This window comes from Botryllus schlosseri, chromosome 11 (genome assembly GCF_051294905.1).
Source record: "Botryllus schlosseri isolate E-star chromosome 11, Bs_hap1, whole genome shotgun sequence".
Classification (NCBI taxonomy): Eukaryota; Metazoa; Chordata; class Ascidiacea; order Stolidobranchia; family Styelidae; genus Botryllus; species Botryllus schlosseri.
The window spans coordinates 10,406,118-10,427,864 of NC_137246.1; the positions used below are offsets into that span (position 1 = coordinate 10,406,118).

The 21,747-nt window shown below is 39.4% G+C and overlaps 1 protein-coding gene across 1 annotated transcript; it reads right to left on the reverse strand.

Moving 5' to 3' along the window:
• Nucleotides 1-1,028: 1,028 nt before the first annotated feature.
• Nucleotides 1,029-21,414, reverse strand: LOC145450144 (galanin receptor type 1-like). Its single transcript, XM_080328638.1, has 6 exons — nucleotides 20,881-21,414; nucleotides 18,357-18,598; nucleotides 15,137-15,425; nucleotides 10,033-10,213; nucleotides 2,426-2,699; nucleotides 1,029-1,836 (listed from the first exon to the last, which is right to left on the reverse strand). The coding sequence occupies exons 1-6, from the start codon at nucleotides 20,945-20,947 to the stop codon at nucleotides 1,534-1,536; spliced, it is 1,356 nt and encodes a 451-aa protein (XP_080184764.1). The 5' UTR covers nucleotides 20,948-21,414; the 3' UTR covers nucleotides 1,029-1,533.
• Nucleotides 21,415-21,747: the final 333 nt, after the last annotated feature.

Here is a 21,747-nt window from a genome sequence, read left to right on the forward strand (position 1 = left end):
GTAGTATTCTCTACTAATAGGCTATATGAAAACGCTATAGCACCGGTAAAAAAACATGTGTCATTGTCAATTGTTTAATTTGAAGCTTAGTATCCACGGCAGTATTTAGGCCTATCTAAAAGTGGCAACATCTTCATGCATCGTCCAGGTGAGTGGATCGCGTTTACGCATATAACTACAACTTCTATATATGAATATAAAATAGATTAGACTATATTTTGGAGTAGGGAAAGGAGGACACATTTATTAAATCAGAAAAAGTTATTCGATCAAGACTGAAAACAGCCTATTTTGCTGTAAAATTTGGCGAGTTGACTAAAAAAACATCGAAAAAATATTCGTGGAAATATTGGGATTAATTTAGTAGCGATTACTTAGAGATGTCAAATATACTTCAACTAAAACTATAAACTTATGTACTGAACGTACTAAAGTATTGTCGAACGTTGGTGTTGGTCGAGGGTCTCATACGTTTAGTATGCAGTCGAACGCCGACTATACTTTCCCAAAACGACTGTGGCTCCACAAGTAGATTCATTTTTCGAAAAATATGCAGTGACCGTCATGCGGGGCTATTTCACCCAATGGTTATCACGATTTTACGAGAATGCGCGACGCAATCTTATCCCACAATTTGATTTTACTTTTCGAAAGTCAAAGAGTAAAAATCTAAATTCTTTTGCTTCAAAAACCGTCAAGTTGAAGTGCAAGTATTCTGAAACATATCCACTTGAGTTATAAGCTAGTAATGGAACAAAGCAAAACATACTTTGGTACCTAGAAGTACATAGTTACGGACCACATTTGCATATAAGCAACTATTCCTGACTCAAGTCTAAACCCGCAATTCCACTGACTCTTCATTCACTGGTAGCGGTGAAAAGGATCCAGTCGCACCCCAGCCCTGGTAGGAATATTCCGTTCGGAATATATGGTGAAGGTCGTTCAACTTTCACACTGCCCTTCGATTTTCGTTCTATCAGAAATTGATATATACAACAGTTGTCGTATCACGATTAGACAACGAATAACAGCAAAACAATACCAATGTATTTATATCGACACCACTGTGGAGGATATGTGCAGTAGTGAATTGCAGTGTGGAGTGCAAATTCGCGCTAATAAATAAAGCATAAGTGTGCAAGCAAATATGACGTCCCAAATATATCGAGTAATATCTCGAAATCTTGATAATACCATAAAACGCCATAAAATAACATCCACTAACCGGAAAATTGAAAATACACCATGGAAAATATCGAAAACATCAAAATTCTGGCGAGATGTTGGAAATTGGAAATAATCAGACAGTAGAAGTTCCAGTGCACTTCTTCTCATACACAAAATCTATGTACTGTATATAAGCTGTACACATGAATCATCTCCTCTTCGCATTTCACTAACGATACGTAGCTTTTGCACGTATTCATTCAGTCCCGGGCTTTCGTGACTATAGCATATACATCGCATGTATCGATACCAGGATCACAGCTAGTGTTGGGGAAATATGAGGATTATCGCGGTAAACTACTGTTAATCGGGGCTAATGAAACGATCAGTTTCCTTCACCCCGTCTCCATGTGCTTTAGGTTTGCGTTCTGTATGCGACATATCAGGTGACAGCCGTGAAACTTCCGTAATATGTGAATCTGCACCGTAAATTCGTAGCTGCTCGACGTTTTGCGTCGCAGGGTCTTCTCCTTTCGTCGTCCCCATCGGAATAGATTGAGCCAAGCTTTTGCTAGGCGGTGTTTGATTTTTATCTTTGACGATGCGGGACGGGTTGCCGTTGGATTTGTATCTGGTGAATATAGATCCTTTGCGGCAGCTTCGTACCTAGGGTTTCATTTGAAACAAAAATTAATTCAAAACGAACATGTTTAAAACATAGCCCTGGTTTAATTTTAATCATTGTTATTTTAGTCATTACGTCACCAATCTTTGATTGTGACGTCACCGTGGATTGACATTGACAATTGAAAATGTAGGATCAAAATAACTCCTTTGACGAAAACGGCTTCCGAGCCCTGTATTAAAATGACCGAAAAGATCTTTAACCAGCACCGCATCGTTATGCAGCATTTTTAAGGTCGTCGGTCATCATTCTCAGAACACCCATTCATTTCCGTGCCAACGATCTATATCTACGTGGTACAACTGTCGAACCGACGACGATATCGGGGGCTCCAACCACACCATGTCGCTAACGTCGATTATATCGGGTGCAAATCGTCTGTAGCCTCATACTTACCCACATGTTTTTCGAAAATATTGGCATAATTATGGCATAATTTATAATAATTAAAAGTTTGGAAAAAAAAACAATTCTTTTTTTGTGAGGCATTTTTTAAAAATAGTGTTTAAAACATGTTTTGAACAAGGTGTTTTAAAACACCATTTGTCTAAGATGCAACACTATTCGTACCTGATTGCGTATAGATGAGCGTAAGCTGTTTCGGAATATTGGCGACGCCAATGTGTATATGATGGGATTGATAATGGCGTGCGTGTACGACATGGCCTTGCCGACAACTTCAATTATCACGGCCTGCTTCCAGTGCTGCTTTCCTTCGTTATATCCGGTGAGCATAAACATGGTTTCGACCAAATGCGGCGACCAGCATACCAGGAAAGCGGTTATGAGAGACATCATGACGATGGCACTCTTCATACATTCCTTCTGCTCGGTCGTGCGACCTCTGAAAATTAGCGGCATTATGAATGTTAAATTGGTAGTAGATTGAAGGTTGGCCCTGCTAAAAGTTGATAGATCAGAAACCATTAAAAGAATTTGGCCTGGATTAAAACGACCTATACAGTCGAAACCCCGTGAATATGAAAACAGCAACAACAATGTTGAATTCGCAACGCAATAACGTTTTTATTCTGCGTGATTTAGTGGAGGATGAGCCCATGAGTTTAACATCACAAATTATTCTTAAGCTTAGCTGTGATCCGGCGATTAGTTCCGGCATTGGTATAACGAAACCGGGATAAGCTACATACATATATACGTTCTAACCCCGAATATTTTGGATTAAGATCAGGGTGACATTTTCGACTTATCGCACGATACGTCAATTACGAAAATATATAGTGTTTTGAAATAATTTGATTTTTGATCCTGCGGTGACGCAATACGGAAACATTGATATACCGATAGCCACGCAATGTTTTTCATGAAAAGTGTCGTTTTTTGTATTCACGGCAGGTCTTCTCCACCCATCAATTATGAATGAAACACTCAATCTTTGGAGTAATTGTCCGATACCGTGTGCCATCCATTCTTGAAGTTGCGATCTTAATTTGGATGGTGCGCTTGACATTGATTTTTCCGATGTATGTATCTTTTGTGTTCCACATCACCGAACACACTCAACAGCACCACTATTAAACGTATGCCGCGAATACAGAAGCGGTCAATATCGATATATTTCTGAAGATGATCTACATCGCTTTTGCCGCTGGTGCTTAATTGGATGGACGTGGCCTTAAGAGTACTTTCATTTTGAAGCCTCAAACGTTTCGGATTTATCAAGTCGTATGGGCAATTTACGCTTTTATATGCATATAAACAGAGACGGGCAAACCGTTCCATCAGCCACTGTAACCTTCGCATCACCACCACTGGGGATGGTGTGAACGTGAAGTCCACGTTCGCGTTCTGTGTGTGAACCTCGGAAATTGAGAGGTTCACGTTTACAAACGAACCCAAGATAGGTTCTGCACTGAGAACCTTTTCTTTGACTGAAATTCCTTGCTATTCAACTTTAAACCACTCTATTCATGGCACTGGCAGCATAAAAAATCAACACAAAACGAACATGTACCTTGCCGATCTCAACGATTTTACACGCGTTGTTACCAAAGTGGACTCGAAATATTCAGCTTTACTTTTGTGAATATTTAGTGACTCTCTGCTGTGATCTTGACCCGCAATCATACAACATCAAGAACGAAATACGCTACATGTAGGTAATCAACGAATGATGATTCTTCAGCCAAACAATGAAATTGATATAAATAACACATCGTTGTCTAATGTAGAAAATCTTGATTTGATATGTCTATTGTATCATAAAAATCAAATCCGTGCGATTGGGGTGTTGGCTATTGTATAACTTGTATATGGGGTAATATCGGTAGCTAGTACAGAAACCAGTTTTACACTCTGTCCAATATCTATCTAGCAATTTTAGACAGCGAATACATTGTCCGGTCTGGCCTAGACCGTTACGGCGTATAAGCTTTTATTTCCTTGCAAGTCCCCGTCGAAGTTGTTGGCAAAGCGACGGAAGATATTGATGTGATTGACTTAATATAGCATTTGATTGCTCAAGTTGATACATTTGGCGAAGTCAATATGTACTTCAGCATTGTGGCATAATATGACCCGAGTCGTCGCTAGGTATCGTGTACATTATTATATCATTTCACTGGAATGAAGGGCTCTAATTGGCAATATGACATCACGTGACGTCATAAGGTTCGCGTTCGCGTTCACACAGAACATTTCAAAAAGGTTCGCGTTCACACGAACCTGAATCTTTCAGGTGTTCACATCATCCCTAAATTATGCACACTCATTGTGAACCTGCCTCCCATTATATATATCCAAAGAATATGCATCCTTAATTTTTCAAACTTGAGGGAGGGTTATCGGTAGGAAATTAATCGATACACATCTCTGTAATATACTTTCTAAACACTATTTCCTGCTTCTGACTGAAATAATTTACCGATAGATTACTTCTACTTACTGATAATGATACTGTACCGTGTTTCTTCTACTCTTAACATTGATTGTAGCAATCACGACTGCTTTGACTACTTGCCGGCGAAGAGAGTGTGTTGTATAAGAATAATAAGGGGTTGTTGCTGTATTAGTATTCATCGTTTTTCGACAACCGTGGTCAATTTCGGCTAATTTATACCATGACGATATTCGTATTAATTGTTCATGAACTGCCTGCTTATAGCACAGCACCCTTTCATGCTAGACTTTTGTAAGTGGATGAGATCCTAAACGAACCCGAAAGAGTTGGAGAAGGGTTCTGATAGCGACCCCGATCGGACTGGAACCTGTGACCCATTGGTGTCGTAGCGGTGGAAGGTGCCACTACGCTTATAATATGCCAAATATACAACAAACTTTCTACTTTGACAGGCATGATGTAAACTCACCATATTCACCGGCATCGGTAGCATTGGTATACCTTACAAGTCTCCAACAACAATATCATGACTGTTTGTTAAGGCGGTCTCCAGATAAGTGTCAGCTACCATTGACATCATCTCTATTCATAGGAGAAATGAAAGTCTAAACGTCGGCAATTTCGGGTGGTATGAACGTGATATGACATTGCTATCTCAATGTAACCTAGAGAAATAGGCTATCCTAACTGTCCAACATAATGTAATAACTAACGACTTTTGTAAGGATATTGCCGAACTTCGAAAAGATAGTGATGTAATAATTAAAAAAGTGTCACGTGACACATCCCACAGGATCAACTCTATACCGATGTGCGTGACCTCTTGACTTCACGAAGTGCTTTCGTATGCACCATATGCATCACAACTCATGATCGTGCTGGAATCAGACTCGCAGACGAATCCATAGTTTCATATTGGTGTCATCTTCTTATGGAAGTTGGCTAAACGAAAATTTAATTCTTATATCTATTAATATGAAATGCTGCAATCACTCAAAGGCACGATACAAAACATTTGTGAATGTCCCCTGTGTTGTATCTTAATTCCAAACTCCACCTTATCACACAGAGTCGTTGAAATCGCTCATTTTGATTAAAATGGTATGCGCTGAATTGGGATACCGTTAGGGTGGCATTTAAAACTAAAATCAATTCAAAACAAACGTGCTTAAAACATGACCCTTGTTTAAGACGTGTTTTTTATTGTTTTTAATTGTTTTGTTTTTAGCCATGGCGTCACGAATCTTTGATTGTGACGTCACATTGGATTGGCATTCACAATTGAAAATATAGCATAAATATGGCTAGTTCGACGAAAAAGGCTTGCGACCATTATCATAAACCGACCGAAAATATCTTTAACCAGGACTAGATCGTTGTGCGGCATTTTTACGGTCGGCGGTCATCATAATCAGAACACCCATTCTGTACCAATGATCTATATCTCTTTGCTGTAACTGTCGAATCAACAACGATTTCGAGGGTTCCAGCCACTGCACATCGTATACGTCGACTATACAGGGTGCAAATCGTCCGTAGGCTCATACTACATATTTTTAGAGAGTTTATCCACAATTATGGCATAGTTATAATTATTGATTGATTATTATTATCGATAAACGCAATTCTTTTAATGCGTTTGTTTAAACAAAGTGTTTTAAACTCCTGTTTGTTTTAAATGCAACCCTAGTTACCGTACGCCCTCCTTTGGAGTGATTATTCCACTTTTTTCAATAAAGCAAAAGTGTTCTCCGCGGACGCCAAAATGTCCTCTATTTTGGAAATTCGTCTTCCGTTATCGCTTTGAGAGCCAGGCTATTGGACAGGGGCAACTAAAAAATGCCGTCCTGACGCGAAATCTGGCTTTGACGGCAGTGACAGCAAGGTTTTATCAAAAAAAGGTCAACCATAACGGTCAGAGCGGCTCTTTTGGGAATGAACTTCTGTTTTAGTCAACTCAACACTATAGTATTTTCCGTAAAGATTTACAAATTACCCATTTGCCATTTGCTATTAGACCCATTGTAACTTGCAAGCAGTGTCCTCTTTTCCGGATCTCAAAATATACCAAGATACTACTAAGGAAGTTAATGCAGATTGCAACATTATAAGTATCCCCGCCATTATTCACGAAAACACTTTATCCCACTTCGGTCATTTATATCATAATCTATATCTGCCCTAGTACTTCTCGAATTGGATATTCGAAACAGCACCGTACCATTTGCGACTACCAGGAAACACAGCGATACCACTACAATAATCAATCCACCCATTAATCGATTTCATCTACCGTTGGACACGTGCCTGGTCATCACTTGGTCAATGATGGGCAAGCAAGATTCATACGCAATACCACATTTATAGTGCTTAAAACCCATACCCTTTAATTTTTAATTTCAAGGTCTGGGATCGATTAATGGATATGAATAACAAAATCAGTTCATTTAAAGTCACTTCATTTGGTATGCATTATTGAGATGACACAAGAAGCATATTGATACCTGCTATTCGTGTTTTATAGTCACGAGGGATGTACGTACACCATCTACCCTAGTGGATCTGCGTTGCAAATGTGGAAGAACATACTATCACTTACGGACGGTATGTAAATTCTGAAGCAAAGGGCACAAAGGTTGTATGATGAATGTAACACCGACTAAACACGCAATGAAATCCCGCATCAACTTAATCGATTTGGAGATATCTAGGAGTGCTACTCAGTGTTTGGATACTGTCAGGAAAATGAATTCAATAGACTGCTGCATAGCCTACATGTAAAGTTAGAGCTACGCGGAGGTGTAAATGTTGACTAAAACATCACATCGGTGATCATTAACGAATTGGCCACAATTAATATCTCACTGCATTATTTCTCCATTAACCGTCATATACCGGAAAATTCTAATTATTTGATGTGAGATACCGCAATATAGTAGCGTACGCCTAACCGTCGTGGTTAATCTAAAATTCGAAAAGCATACATGCATCCTCACTATTTGATAGCGAAAAACCGACTTGAGAATGAATGGCGTATTTATATACATCCCTGTTAGTAATACAGGCCAGGTGATACCCAAAAATGTCTGCATGACTAAAATATACTTTCATTACTCTAAAAGCAGGACTGTATAGTACTGTATACTCAAGGGATTCCTGTAATTCGTGAGGTGGTTTGTCGCAGGTAACTGTTGAATGAAAGTCTCTCATTTTGATATTTGATATGCACTGTATCCGATAAGAACGTCATTATACCAATAGCTTTTCCGTCGCATCCTTCGACTTTAGTTAGTCCTTGATCAAAGTATACGTTGAATTATTGTATAAGCTGAAGTTTATTTTATTTCAGAATTACAAGTGTTCCGTGAAATATGATACCAACGCGGCCATAGCGATTATGAAAAGTGGAGGTGGAGGCAATGCCACTTGAAAGCCATCGGGTCGTTAACATGGCATTTTCCATGATCTATTTCACCCTCGCCAGAAGCAAAAGCATAAAGAATCCCGTCCTTGGTTAGAAATGCAAAATACGGTAAATTCAATATGTTTTCGGAAGCAGCAACAAAACGTTCGTCGTTCAGGTATAAACAAAATCCTTGTTTTGATTGGCCGTCTTAATGGCTATCGTTGTTGGTCCTGAAACCAATCTGGCCTCGCGTGTTATGCAATTCTATGCCTGATATAATATATTCTTTCGTCATCTGCACGTGTCTGTACATTTGAGCAACAATATTTGGGGATATGGATCGAAAACGTTTTACCGAGTTAATTTGGTTAATTTAATTTACATCGATGGTAAGGCACGTCACTGTTTTTATCCCTAAATACACGTCTTCGTGCGTTTTGGACCTGTGTCCTATATCTCCGTGGCCTGCCTGCCAAATCAACCTATTGCCTCTGTATAACTGTCAAGAAATGTTATCAGGGATTCGACTGCCCACTGTCCAGTGTCTGAGAATAATTGCGCTTTACAACATGCACAATTATGGATGGAAATGTATGGTGACTTCGTAACCCCACTTCGGAAATGTAGAGAGTAGTGATTAGCAAAATTGGATGGGGATTTAGATTGGACATGGAACGATTATATTGCCATATTTTCAAATTTTAGGATTGGATTCAAACTTTTCGTCTGCCAACGTTGGGTATTTTCGGATTCTGTTTGGACCTTGTTTGGACCTTATTTATGCCATAAATTCTGACTTTTCCACCACCACGAGAGATATGCGCCTCATAACGAGAAGTATGCTTTCCATCACAGGCGAATGAATTTGAAATTTTAGGGTGTTTTTTCATCTCGCAGCTGATCGTATAGGATATTTGTTCATTTTGAAATTGAAAAATTCTCGAAGCCGGATCGGAGACTGATTCGAACCTTGGTAATATTTCGGTCGGATGGGATTCCCATTGCAGAATACGCTCATCTCTGGTGTAGAGGTTGAATCCGTTCGCATCTTCTGCGAATCCAAAATGTCTTGGATTACAACAGAGGCGTCGCAGTTTTCGCAGTATTTGAACCAGGGGCGGGCAATATACGGGATTTTAAGCGGCCCGCAGGCACGTTACAGTGTTACATCTTGATAATGTGGCCCGCGAGTCCACATACATTTGCGAGCAAACATTTTCGACTATGAACATTAACGTGCAGTACGTACTAGTTTCAACGTCCGACATGCAGCCAGAGGTCAAAGAACTTGTTGAAAACCTTGAACGTCCACATATGTCTCATTGACTTCAACAGCTATTGAAGTATACATTACGTTAATATATTCATTGAATACTATTTTTGGTCTCTGTGATTTAAATTTAATTTAAATTTACATTAAATAGAATTTATTCCTTGTATTGGTGGATAAATCCGCGATTAATATATCGATGCTGGAATCCTGTCCGCCAAGTAGCCTAATTCGTTTTCCTATATCCGGCCCACCGGCCGGAGAAGTTGCCAGCCCCTGATTTGGACTGTGATTTCCTGGCTTCATAGTTTGGAACATGATTGGGACTGAGGCGGCCAACGCTACAGCCTCTATTTATATATTTGTATTGTTAAAATGTTGCTGACCGCCAAACAAGCTTCATAATTTCCGACATACGCGTCTACATTATTAGAATGTTGCTGCGGCGACAGCAATAGTCTGCGCAAGTTTCGTGGAACGTCGTGCAATTATTCGCTCGAGATTAAGCCAGCGGGTCAAGTGACCAGGGAAGTAGCCTATATGTTCACATAAACCCTCTTTCAAAATCGACTGAAGTACCTAAATATCACCTAATATGACAGCAGTTAAGTCATGCCTCGAATGGAACTGACAACACTTACCTTTCCATGGAGGTTCGACGATGCATCATGTAACAGAAAACTTCTCTTCCGATTACCGAATAGAAAAAGATCACGAGTACAAGAGGAATCAGATAGATCATTGTCAGCTTGGCAATTGCGTGGGCCCTTTTCACTTGTGTTGTGTTTTGTGTTGTGTTTTCCAGCCAACCGCAGTAATATCCTGGCAAAGTGAAGTGCAAATATGAAAGAGGCGTCACAAACAGACTACGAGTGCTTCCAATGTATTCGCTACCGTGCCGTTAAAATGTAAGTTTTGAGAACTTTCTCCCCAAGCAAGATAATAATTTCGTTAAGTAAAGTTTACAGTATAGCCCTCTCAGGCTCTCATTCAGCTCAATTTATAATTGTAGCTAAGTAGAGAGTATAGGAAGTCCTCTAATGATTCATTGAGATATTTTATGAAAAATATGGAAAAGGAAGTACCAACTTCAAATCACATCCCTATTTACGAACAAATAAGCATGAAATGAAGGATCACTCGACTACACAGTTACAGAAAGAAAATAATTTTAAAAAGAAAAACTTCACTCTCTACCAGAAAATATCATGTCGGGATAGGGAAATAGAACTAAATGGACATCTATAAGTTGAAAATATGAATCGAAGCTTCGTAAGCTTTACGCAGGTCATGATAATGAAGTGAAAACTATCAACTTCAGCAGCACACATTGATATTAGTACCGACAAAAGTAGTCAAGTATGAAAGTATCAAAATTGTCCCTTCTATACGATAACTATATCCGGGATATTTCCATATCCCTTAACGATATATCGTTCCATGCCATACCAGTGTTGGGATGACTCGAGTCACGACTTGACTCGAGTCAGACTCGAGTCACCTTTTTCGTATGACTTGACTTGACTCGAGTCACCTGGCTAAAATGACTTGACTTGACTTGACTCGGCGTATCAAAAATGTGGATTGACTCGTGACTCGAAGCAAAATTCACGAGTCAATTTCAAGTCATCAAGTAATCGGTGTCGATAAAATTCAGTGTATCTTGCATATAGTCGGATTGTTCGCGAAATGCTGGTGTAACCCGTGAGAGCGACCAATCAATCAATGATCGTGCGTTTTACTGAGCCTCCATTGTTCTCTCACACATAAATTGACCGCAAACGAAGTGATCCAAACTTACAGCTTACGTTGTCGTAAACTAGTATAATAAAATAATTCAATAACATAATGTCTATTTCTATTTTCTGTTCTTACCTTAACCAACCCTATTGTTTTCTTGAAATCGAATTCGAATATAGTTCATATAGTCCTCAACCATTGGCGCCCCCTCGAATTGTATGATATCAATTTGTAAATGGGTAATGTAGTGCATCTTATCAATTCGTTTCTCTATTCTCTATTTTGGCCGGTAACTATAAATTGAGGCTGTGCAATTACTTCCGTAGTTCAGCAGTATATGTGAGCGATACAGCGCTTTCTTGCGTGTATATTTAACTATATATTCATTCATTGGTTCAGAATCAATGACCACTAAATCTGTAATTCAGACAACTAGCAAAATGCAATGACGTAATCATGCCTCATACTTTAAAAAGGCAACTTGACTTGAATTGTGACTTGACTCGTGACTCGACTTGACTTGACTCGACTTGACTCGAGTCACCTCCAAAAATCGAGTGACTTGACTTGACTCGAGTCACCTTCGAAAATCGAATGACTTGACTTGACTCGAGTCAAAATGTGCAATGACTCGAAATGACTCGTGACTCGAAGGTAGTGACTTGATCCCCACACTGTGCCATACCATGCTATGTACTAATCCATCAAACGCACTATTTGGAACAGCTTATAGTGTTAACAATACTGAACGAAAAACTGAACGCGCATTCGCACAAGCAACACGAAGACATTATACACATCACACATGCTGTGCTACTTTGCTAGAAAAGTCAGAAAACACAGGTAACATGCGAACATAATCTTGAAGAGTTAAATGTTTAATTCGTGACGATGCTTCCACGGTTTGGTGATAATATAAACCCGGTAATTGCGTTGTCACGTTCAGCCGTATAATGCCGCAAATTTTAGTGTTATTTAATGAATCGGGAAAGCGGGACGAAAATAATCTTATTCCGCTAATCTAAACGTCCACGAGGGAAATCGAACGACTAAATTGCATTTACAGAGTCACTAAGCCAGCAGCCATTGGAACGAATCCGAACAAATCTAACCATACGGGTTACCAACTGATTTTGTTGCGCTGATATCAATTGGGAATACGCCTTGTTTTAACTCTGACGTCACGAACCATTCGGACCGCATTGATTCGCTCCGTGGCTCATATACCGGTAGATCAATGTCATTAATGCTTTTACATGATATATCCATATCGCAATGAAAATATTATAGATTATTGGATGCCACGACATGCCTAAAAGGCGTCACGGGGATATAGATGGATCGAAGAACACTACATTTTCTCAGCTTAAGGTATCGCTGTACTGACAATAAAGTGAACGCTTCGCATCAGCTGCCATCAAAATGCATTATTGACTTGTAATTGTATGGGCAATCCGAATGCATTATAAAATGCTCGCAAAGTAGGTGTGTTGTTTAATCTGCAGCAAACATCATACGGCTCATATAAACTAATATATTAGCCATTCAGTTTTCCTATAGTAAATGGCAGCAGTTGAAGTCAAACCCGTAAATGGTTTGCCCATATTTTGAGTGCATGGATTCATATATCCACAAGCATGATTTCTAAAAAGTGGCGTTGATAAACTGAATATTTATTGGAAGTGATGCACGGCAGAACAGCGACACGATTTCACCTGCCAGAATAAATTAATATATCGGTATCGATTAGTAGTCAGCACATCCTTACCGATGTTGACGTGTACGCTTACTTTTGTTGTGATGGTGAACTGAAAATTCGTGGATGCAACAAACTGCATCGCATTTGCATGAATATAATCGTGTCCATATATTTTTATAATGACCGATGCTATATCTCTTACATTTTGTAATTGCTAATCCTCGATTGCTAATATTTTTACAGTAGACGTGACACTTTTGGACCGTTGCAAGCCTATATACCAGTGGTCGGGAACCTTTTTCGTCCGAAGAGCCATATTGACCCAATATTTTTCATTTGAACTCCCAAAGAGCCATACATGTCAATCAACTATTACGTCACAATTGAAAAACCGTGACGTTATGGTAGTGTGAATTCGAAATCACTACATGGGATTCGTCATTTTCACCGCATTTTCTCAGTAAAAACTCGTACTAATCATGCTGGTAGCCTTTATTTGAAAAATGAGTATGCAAAACTTGAGTTACATAGATCTTTCGCAAGTAATATAATTTTAATTGTATTGCAGTGAGAGGCATATCATATTTTTCGAAGCTTAAGACAATTAACATTTAGATTTCCAACAGACGTAGACAACAGTAAAAGTGTGAATCTACTTTTTACACGGTTTTACAGTTAATGCGTCTTTTGGCGGTGCCTGACATTCGACATGACTTTGTAGGTTGGTTGATAATAATTGTTGAGGTTAAGCTTCATGCAAAATGTGAGGCTTTCTTCCGTCATACGAGATCGTAGGTTCGTCTTGATGCTCATCTTAAATGCGAGGACCCATGATTCATAGGTGGAGCCAAACATGGGGTCATTGTGCAGCAGTTTACATACCCACTGTAATGTGTGATGTGTCAGTGACGCGGGGTCAGGGGAAGCAGGAGACGCATGCCTCACCTGTCTATTAGATTTTGAACATTTTTTCTACCAAAATCCCGCAACTTGCCTGTTTCTTGTTCGAATATAAAGCGTGAATGGAGAGGTAAGGCATAGGTGGGGCACGGCCGGGCGATGCCTTACCTGTGATAGCGCAATTCATCGTAAATATCATACAAATTATAATAACTGGTATTAATCGAATGCAATTGTCGCACTGATTCCGATTCGACGTCTCAATCTCAAAGTCATGTTTATACTGCCACAAGAATAAATATACTGGTCGTGCTGAAGATTAAATAACAAGTTGCTGCAATATAGATAAATTAGGCACAAAAATAAATATTTCGCAAAGAGCCATATCTTATGCCCAAAAGAGCCATATATGGCTCGCGAGCCATAGGTTCCCGACCACTGCTAGATACAATAGGCCAGTGCTAACGAAGACAGAATTCAGTTCAGATATCCTAGCTAGATATTTCAGCCTTGGAATTTGAAAAGTAAAACATAGTTTCATTGCAAGTTCACATAATTTTATGAGTGAAATTGTAGTACGAGCCGTCTGATATAGCCCGTGTATCACTATAACTGAAAACGTTTTCGAATATTCTACCTAATTAGTCGTGACGATGCATCTTGAAATTTCAAAAGTTGTCACTTCCGATTGACTGATTTTTTTTACAACGACTCCATGTAGTTTTGACCTAGAAACTGTTACGTCTACTTGCAATTGAGCATAAATAAACAGCGTTACTTCTACTTCTGATATAGAAACGCTGACTGCTTTGACACTACGCACGGCACAGGGAACATTTAACTCAATCCGCACATAGATACCCGATTCGATTCTACTAAAACTCGTTATGATAAAGTTCCTACTTCACGGTTTCATCTCTGACAGCGTTTGTTATACGTTGTGCAGTAAGAAGATATAGTTTCATCAATGATTAGACGTGGTGCAAAAGATCTCCGTTTATAATTTATAATTATGCAAAAAACAGTGTCACCAAAAGTTTAGTCTCATATATTGTTTTGGTATAAAACATATATGTAAAAAATACCACGGCAGGATTCTCATGACTATTACGCTGAAATTGATAAACTATGACAAAGCATTCAGCTATATACATAAAGAGAGATTATGAAAATCGCTCATGTGAACCAAAAAATTTAATTCCTGTTACAGGATTCAATTTTTCATGCGAGATGATGTATGATCTCAAATCATAGCAGTGTAATAAATCCTTGGTCCATGACCACGAGCAGGGCTCTCTGATTCGGGATATGATGATGATATAGGATAATGATATTCTCATTATAGATGCTTATTATCAAAATGTAAATCACGAATTTTGGTCAAAGAACGGATATATATCTCTTACCAGTATCATTTCTGGATGAATCGCCAGTTCGTAGTCCGTACATGAACAAGTACGGCATTGACAGCAAGCATCCCGCTATCCAAATAGGGATTAATGTTATGTATCCGGCTTTGCGTGTTGACATACAGCTTCTGCGGAATCGGAACGGCATCACCAGGGCCATAAATCTTATCCAAGCAAGGGTGCAGATTGTGAAGATACTCGAGCACACAGTGGTCGTCGTAACGAATGGAAAAAAGGAACAAAGAAACGCGCCGTACTGCCAGCCAGGAACCGCCAAGATTACGAACTGTAAATAATAGCAGGAACAATTCAAAATGTGCATTTGTATGTATACGTACAATGGTAAAGTATATTAAGTAATGATTGAGCATGATTTTCAATGTATATAGATACAGTGCTTTAACTCTAACACGAGGTTTGGTTGCATAGCAAAGTAATATATCATCAATTGTTGAATTACGAAATTTTAGTCAGGAGCGTCAAACTCATTTAGACCGCGGACTACATAGTCTATGAGCTGCTTTTGACACGCCAGGGATCTTATTGGTATTATGTGATTTATCGACTGTATCCGATAAAAGTAGCGAGTGTGAAAACATGGACAGACAACATCACTCCTGGGTCATACCAGCAATTACCGTTATGATTTTAGGTCAGTCCCAAACATTTTCTGGCAGCATCGCCGTATTCGTATGATGAATAGAAAGTAAAAAAAAAAACTTTTGTTTTTGCAAATAGTTATTGTATCTCAGAAACTTTGATTTCGGGTGTTGAGTTAAAATGTTGGATCCTGTGACTTAATTATAATTACGCAATTATACATTTGACACAATTAAAATAACGTTGCGAATTTTTGATTTAGAGTCCGACTTCCATTTGCAATAGCGAAAAACGTAGTTTTGTTCACATACCCGTTTATATCTATTCATTCAAAAACCTCAGGGCCTTCGCGGGCTATATGAAATAACGTGGCGCGTCACATTTAGCGCGCGAGTTTGGCACCACTGTTTTAGGTCACGCCCGTAATTATAGCTCATTCATTCCACGGCATTACTTCGTTGTATGTCCGACATTTGTGTAAAGCTCGTTATAAACGTTATAAACGCTCGTAATAAAATAGAGACAATATATATCATTTCTAAAAAACTGCATAAGTGTTTATTAGATAGCGGAATGATTGTAAACACGCAAAGCCACCTTTTCCTCCGTTTAGTTTAGACCTGACGTGTCAAATGTCCATGTTCAACCATTTTGCTAGTCACTGCCGCACTACTTCTATGACGTATATGGCTGCCTGCCCTTGCACAGCCTTTGAAGGAATCACTCAGTGCCACAGAAACAATATCGATCGGCAAGCCCCATAGTTTGAATTAATGTTAGGTGTCTTCGTACCCGAGCGCGTTACAGCTGATCAAGACAGCAGATTCTCATATATTGCCGTATTCCCCGAACTCTATCCAGTTTTGCACCAGATCAACACATACAATGATTTTGTCCGTCAGTACCTCTCTTGAGCGGCTACAAATAACGCATTGCTTGATACGTTCATGCATATCCTTATACTATATGCTTTGGATGCTGTGATACGGTCAATTAAGGCTTTAAGGAATCCAGACCGAAGAAATTAACGATGATTATTACGATAATTCTTGTAGATCAAATGATTCCTGACCGTAAGGGACGCATAAAGTCGGCGCTAAAAGTGGTTTTCACAACAACACTTGAATCATTAAAATCAATGCCCAACTATAAGTATTGGAGCGAGTACTCAGATCATTGTAAGCGACCCTAATAAGCGATATGGCACCATCAATCACGGCCAGAGCCCGCTTTCCGGCAATTTCAGACGCCTAAATCAGAAATGTTCAAAGTTCATGATGAACTTACCGCGGTCAAGATACGATTCAATTGTGCTCCAGTTTAGTGGCTCTCAACTTTTTTGACCTCACGGACCGGTAAAGTTTCAAAACGAATATTGAGGACAGGCTAACCTTCAAAAACCGATATCCCCGTTGGAATTAATTACGACAAATGCATGCAACCTAAATGTAATATTGGAAACCTCATTTAATGCTGTATTTTGATACTTGATATTTATATGTGGTTCTATTGAAGTTTCCGGAAGACGTAGCTCGCGAAGTCCTGTTAAATACCATTAAGCCGATTGTGACTAATCGGTAACCTTTGAAGGAATTGCGACTTTACAATTTTCTGTAACCTCTATTACACTAAGTGCCACTTAATTGCACTGTCGGTGTTTATCAAAGTTTGTTTAACAGTCTCTGAAGATTTCACGTCCGGAACGAATTGTATGCTACTTTTTGACACCCGCACCATTGTAACGCACGTCCAAAGTATGAACTCTCTGTTGCACCAACATACGAAACAGATCGTCTCACACTTACATATCAATTTAACATTTGATGTTTTACATCTCTAATTAATGGACAAGCGCTCAACTTCTTGGATTTTGGAATTGAGATCTAAAATTCCATTACATCTGGTGGACCGGCAGGAAGCTTGCCACTGAACAGCGGTTGAGAACCACTGCTGTAGTTGACAGTTGACAAACAAGCCACCATACAGAGAGATAAAACATGCCACTTGGAAAACAGAACTTTAAAATTACACGATACAATCAATGATATTGTTAGTTTATTCACTAGAAGCTTTTCGGCCTATACTCTCATCGTAGTGAACGTGAATCAAATTAGAAACGTAGGAAATATTTTCGTCTCCTTGATTGTGTCCGGTCTTGATCGGGAGCATAGCTTGCATAGTCCCAGTTTTATCAGCAACTCATATATGGTTTGAAAGTGGTAGGTTGAATTACTTTCTTTTACTTTATCTGAATTGATTTGATTGAATTAATAATCTGAATTGATCTATCGTTGCCACATCATATTATCTTTCGACAGTGAGTTTTCGTATAGCTTGGTTCGCAGACTTTGACGAGCGTCCTGGTTTCAAATCTTTTAGTATCCAAGCTTCTTTTCTGGTATAAAGTCGCAAGCCACCGGCAACACAACACGAAGCTTAATACTCCACTCGGAATAGAGTAATTCTGGTACTCGATTTTGCCTATCACGACCTCTTTTATTCCCACCGGTCAATTCCAACTTCTATTAGGACCACAATGTGCACCGTCCTGAATATTTCAAGCCATCTTAAAGCGTATTGATGAAAATGTGAGACGATTATGGAGTTTTATACGTACCCAGTATGGTCCGGATGTAACAAGAAAGATGACATCCGAAATCGCCATATTCATCACGAATATGCTGTGAATAGGGTGTTTCGATGATCTGTTTGTTGCAAGGGTGACAAACATCACAATCAGGTTCACGACGAGTCCGGTTATCAGAAGAACAGCAAATACTGCCGTAACTGTCGTTCCAATTACTTTACTTTGACGCTTCATCTCCTCAATTTCGTTTAAGGCTGAGTTATTCGCTGACCCTGTGAAAATTACATCGAAGATTACGCAACATTAGCAGTATAGTTGATGTAGAATTGTACCTGAGTTAACTCACACTTCTATCGAAGGAGTGTCATTTATTGCGGGTATCTAATGCCAAACGTGAATGGCCGTTAGTAAAACTGACCTGTGCTGATAGATTTCTGATGCGGAAAGTGTATACACAATTACACATACACACCGTAAAATTATGTTTTAATTCCTGTTGGGTCGCAGTCTTGCTTCAGTTGGGATATTACGGCACGATGAGCATAACACAATGTCAGCCTATTTATTTCATTTGACCGTTTATGATTCACAATGAGCAGATAATGGGCCGTCTACAACAGGGGTCGCCAACTCAAAACGGGTCGCGGGCCACTTTTCGAATTTCGCAGCGGCCGCGGGCCGCATGAATTCCATATCGGTATAAACTAGGCAACCATCGTTTTGAAACTCTACATCAGTACAACGCCGTGCTACTTAATTTAGGCAATGGGCGTAGTGACCACAAAAGAAGTAATATTTTATCAAAGGAATACAAATACAACAAAAATTCATTATCATTAATTTCATTTTATTTTGAAGTCTGAGCTGTGCACGATACTGGAAACGCTTTTAAGCGAATAAGGACTCGATATTGGGGCCAGCGAGATACGTTACTAGTTGAAAGATCATTTCCACGTAAAGCTTGATGGGGAAGCCCTAAGCCAGTGGTTCTCAAACATTTTTAGACACGCCCCCTTAATAATACTTAAAACTTTCGCACCCCCCTTATCGTCATATCACAAAATGCAACCAGAATGCTAGCAATCCCCACGGATAGTTTGATGGCATTGAGGGTTATGACTGTAGGTGTAGATATACACAAAAAAACACGGACTATACACAAAATGTAAATCCGATGTATATCGCGCGGAGCGCGAAAAATTTTTCAGTTGACCGCAGCTCCGCGCCCTCTTCAGATGCTTTCACGCCCCCACAAGAGGGGCGCGCCCCACAGTGAACTACTGCCGTATGCCGTTTTATAGGCGTCTCGATCTTGGCAGTGTTTTGGCCATTGCACGTCAAGGCAATATGCCCAGCCCATTCATTTCAGCAGATTATTCTTCCTCGATAGAATGCTGTTGCCATCTCCAAAGCAGTTTTATCTAGTGACGAATAGTGATGTTGGGCACCGGAGAATACCTTATTTCGAAACAACAACAACAACAACAACAATACTTGAAACTGCATTTCAAAATGGTCTTCTCGGCTTTCTTCTGAAATCTCAAATGACGTCGCGGGCCGCAAAATATGACCTCGCGGGCCGCATGCGGCCCGCGGGCCGCGTGTTGGTGACCCCTGGTCTACAACGATAGATGAAAAATGTCAAATGATAAGTTCTCCGACAGGGCAAACATCCACGATACAAACGACATGCAGGTAGCAAAAATTTTTTGACTTTGCAAACAATTTCGACAAAATCTTGACTTACTTTGACATGTCAAAAAAATAGCCCTACCCATATTATATTATCCGGTGGGATAGCGATATCATATTCTTTCGCGGTCCGTAAAAACTCATTCGACACGTTTCAATCCAATGAAATGTCATATACATGCCATTACTACTATACGCCGACATCTGATTCATATGGCGAGATATCACTTCAAGAAGACTCGCATCCATTATCCTGCTCCGTAAAACTTTTCCAAGCAAGTAAAATGCGTTTACGACCGGAATCATTTAGTAAATCAATCGCATTATAACCGTGTCTCGAGTTATGTAAAAGAAAATATACGAATAGCATGTAAGTTGATTTTCGATTGAATTGTTTAAGATCAGTAAATACACAAAACTGAATTTACAATGTCACCAAAAGGCACACGAAAGTTGAAAGTGGACACACACACTCACACTATCACCGCATTGTATACATACATAAAAAGGGCTAAACATTGTTAGTTTTATGACGGGCATAACACGCATCCACACAGTTGCAAGGAAAGATATCTTAAATCTCCTTGTTAATTCCAGTTAATCTCTATATCATTAAAACTGCGATAACGACAGTAAAAGTCAAGAGCAAATATGGGAAACTGGTGCTTTATATATTTATTACACTAATACGGTGTTTGGGTAAGTTTTCGTAGAGAGATGTCATTCAATCGTTCGTTAAGCAAGTACACTTACATTGTTGTGTATATATAGGGTGCGAATAACCTGCATTATCTATCATTAAATTTGATCCGTCGGCTTACATTAGTTGTCCCACACAGAAGTATACAAAGTCAAATCTTACTTGTCATTGTGATATTATTTGTAGGTCCCGTAACCATTGCACTATTGTAGACAGTGATATCTTCCATTTCAGTGGTATCCTTCCCGATTGCCTAATTTATAGCAACCGTGTCGTAACGAACTGGCTGACTGTTGTATCCGAATCAAATTTAATTGTCATATTAACATACATGCCTAGCTAGACAATGATCGAGTTAAAGCAACATCTCTCCTTGCACGAAATACCGGGCATGAATGTTGGAAGCATACTCGGCACAGCCCGTCAGTAGGTAATATACTCGACCGCGTCACGATGTTGCTAAATACCCAAAGCAAACGCCGTGGGTGCGAAATATAGCGCTCCCTAAGTAGAATGAGAATCACTGATGCCGTCTCGTGGTTCATACGAACGGAGTATTAAGGAGAGTTGATTTGAGAAAAAGGCACGTACAGAATAATCGTTGCGTTGAGAAGAAGGCGGATGTTAAATTTATGCTAGCCAAGAATGAAACAACCGGACATTCGAACTTGAATTCAACTTTACCCTTAGTCGCCACCTTGAGCTGTTTGACACCAGTTGCATAGATCACTTGAAAATTATAGATCACTCGTGGCGGTTAGCGATGCTTATTTATACGAACTTATTTACAACTGTGGCGTGGTTTTATTGTTGACGAACATACCCATATTTAGACTTCAATTCCAAGTAGTATCTCTGGTGCACAGCTTTTAATTTCAGTGAAAACAAAAGAGCTTTCTTCGCATAGTCATAGAAATGCATATGGCAAAAAATATGATTGCTTTTGTGCCCATGGTGTGGGATTTGGAAGGAGACAGTCATAACTCATTCATTTTCATCGGAACAGCGCATTAAAAACGGGGTTGTTAC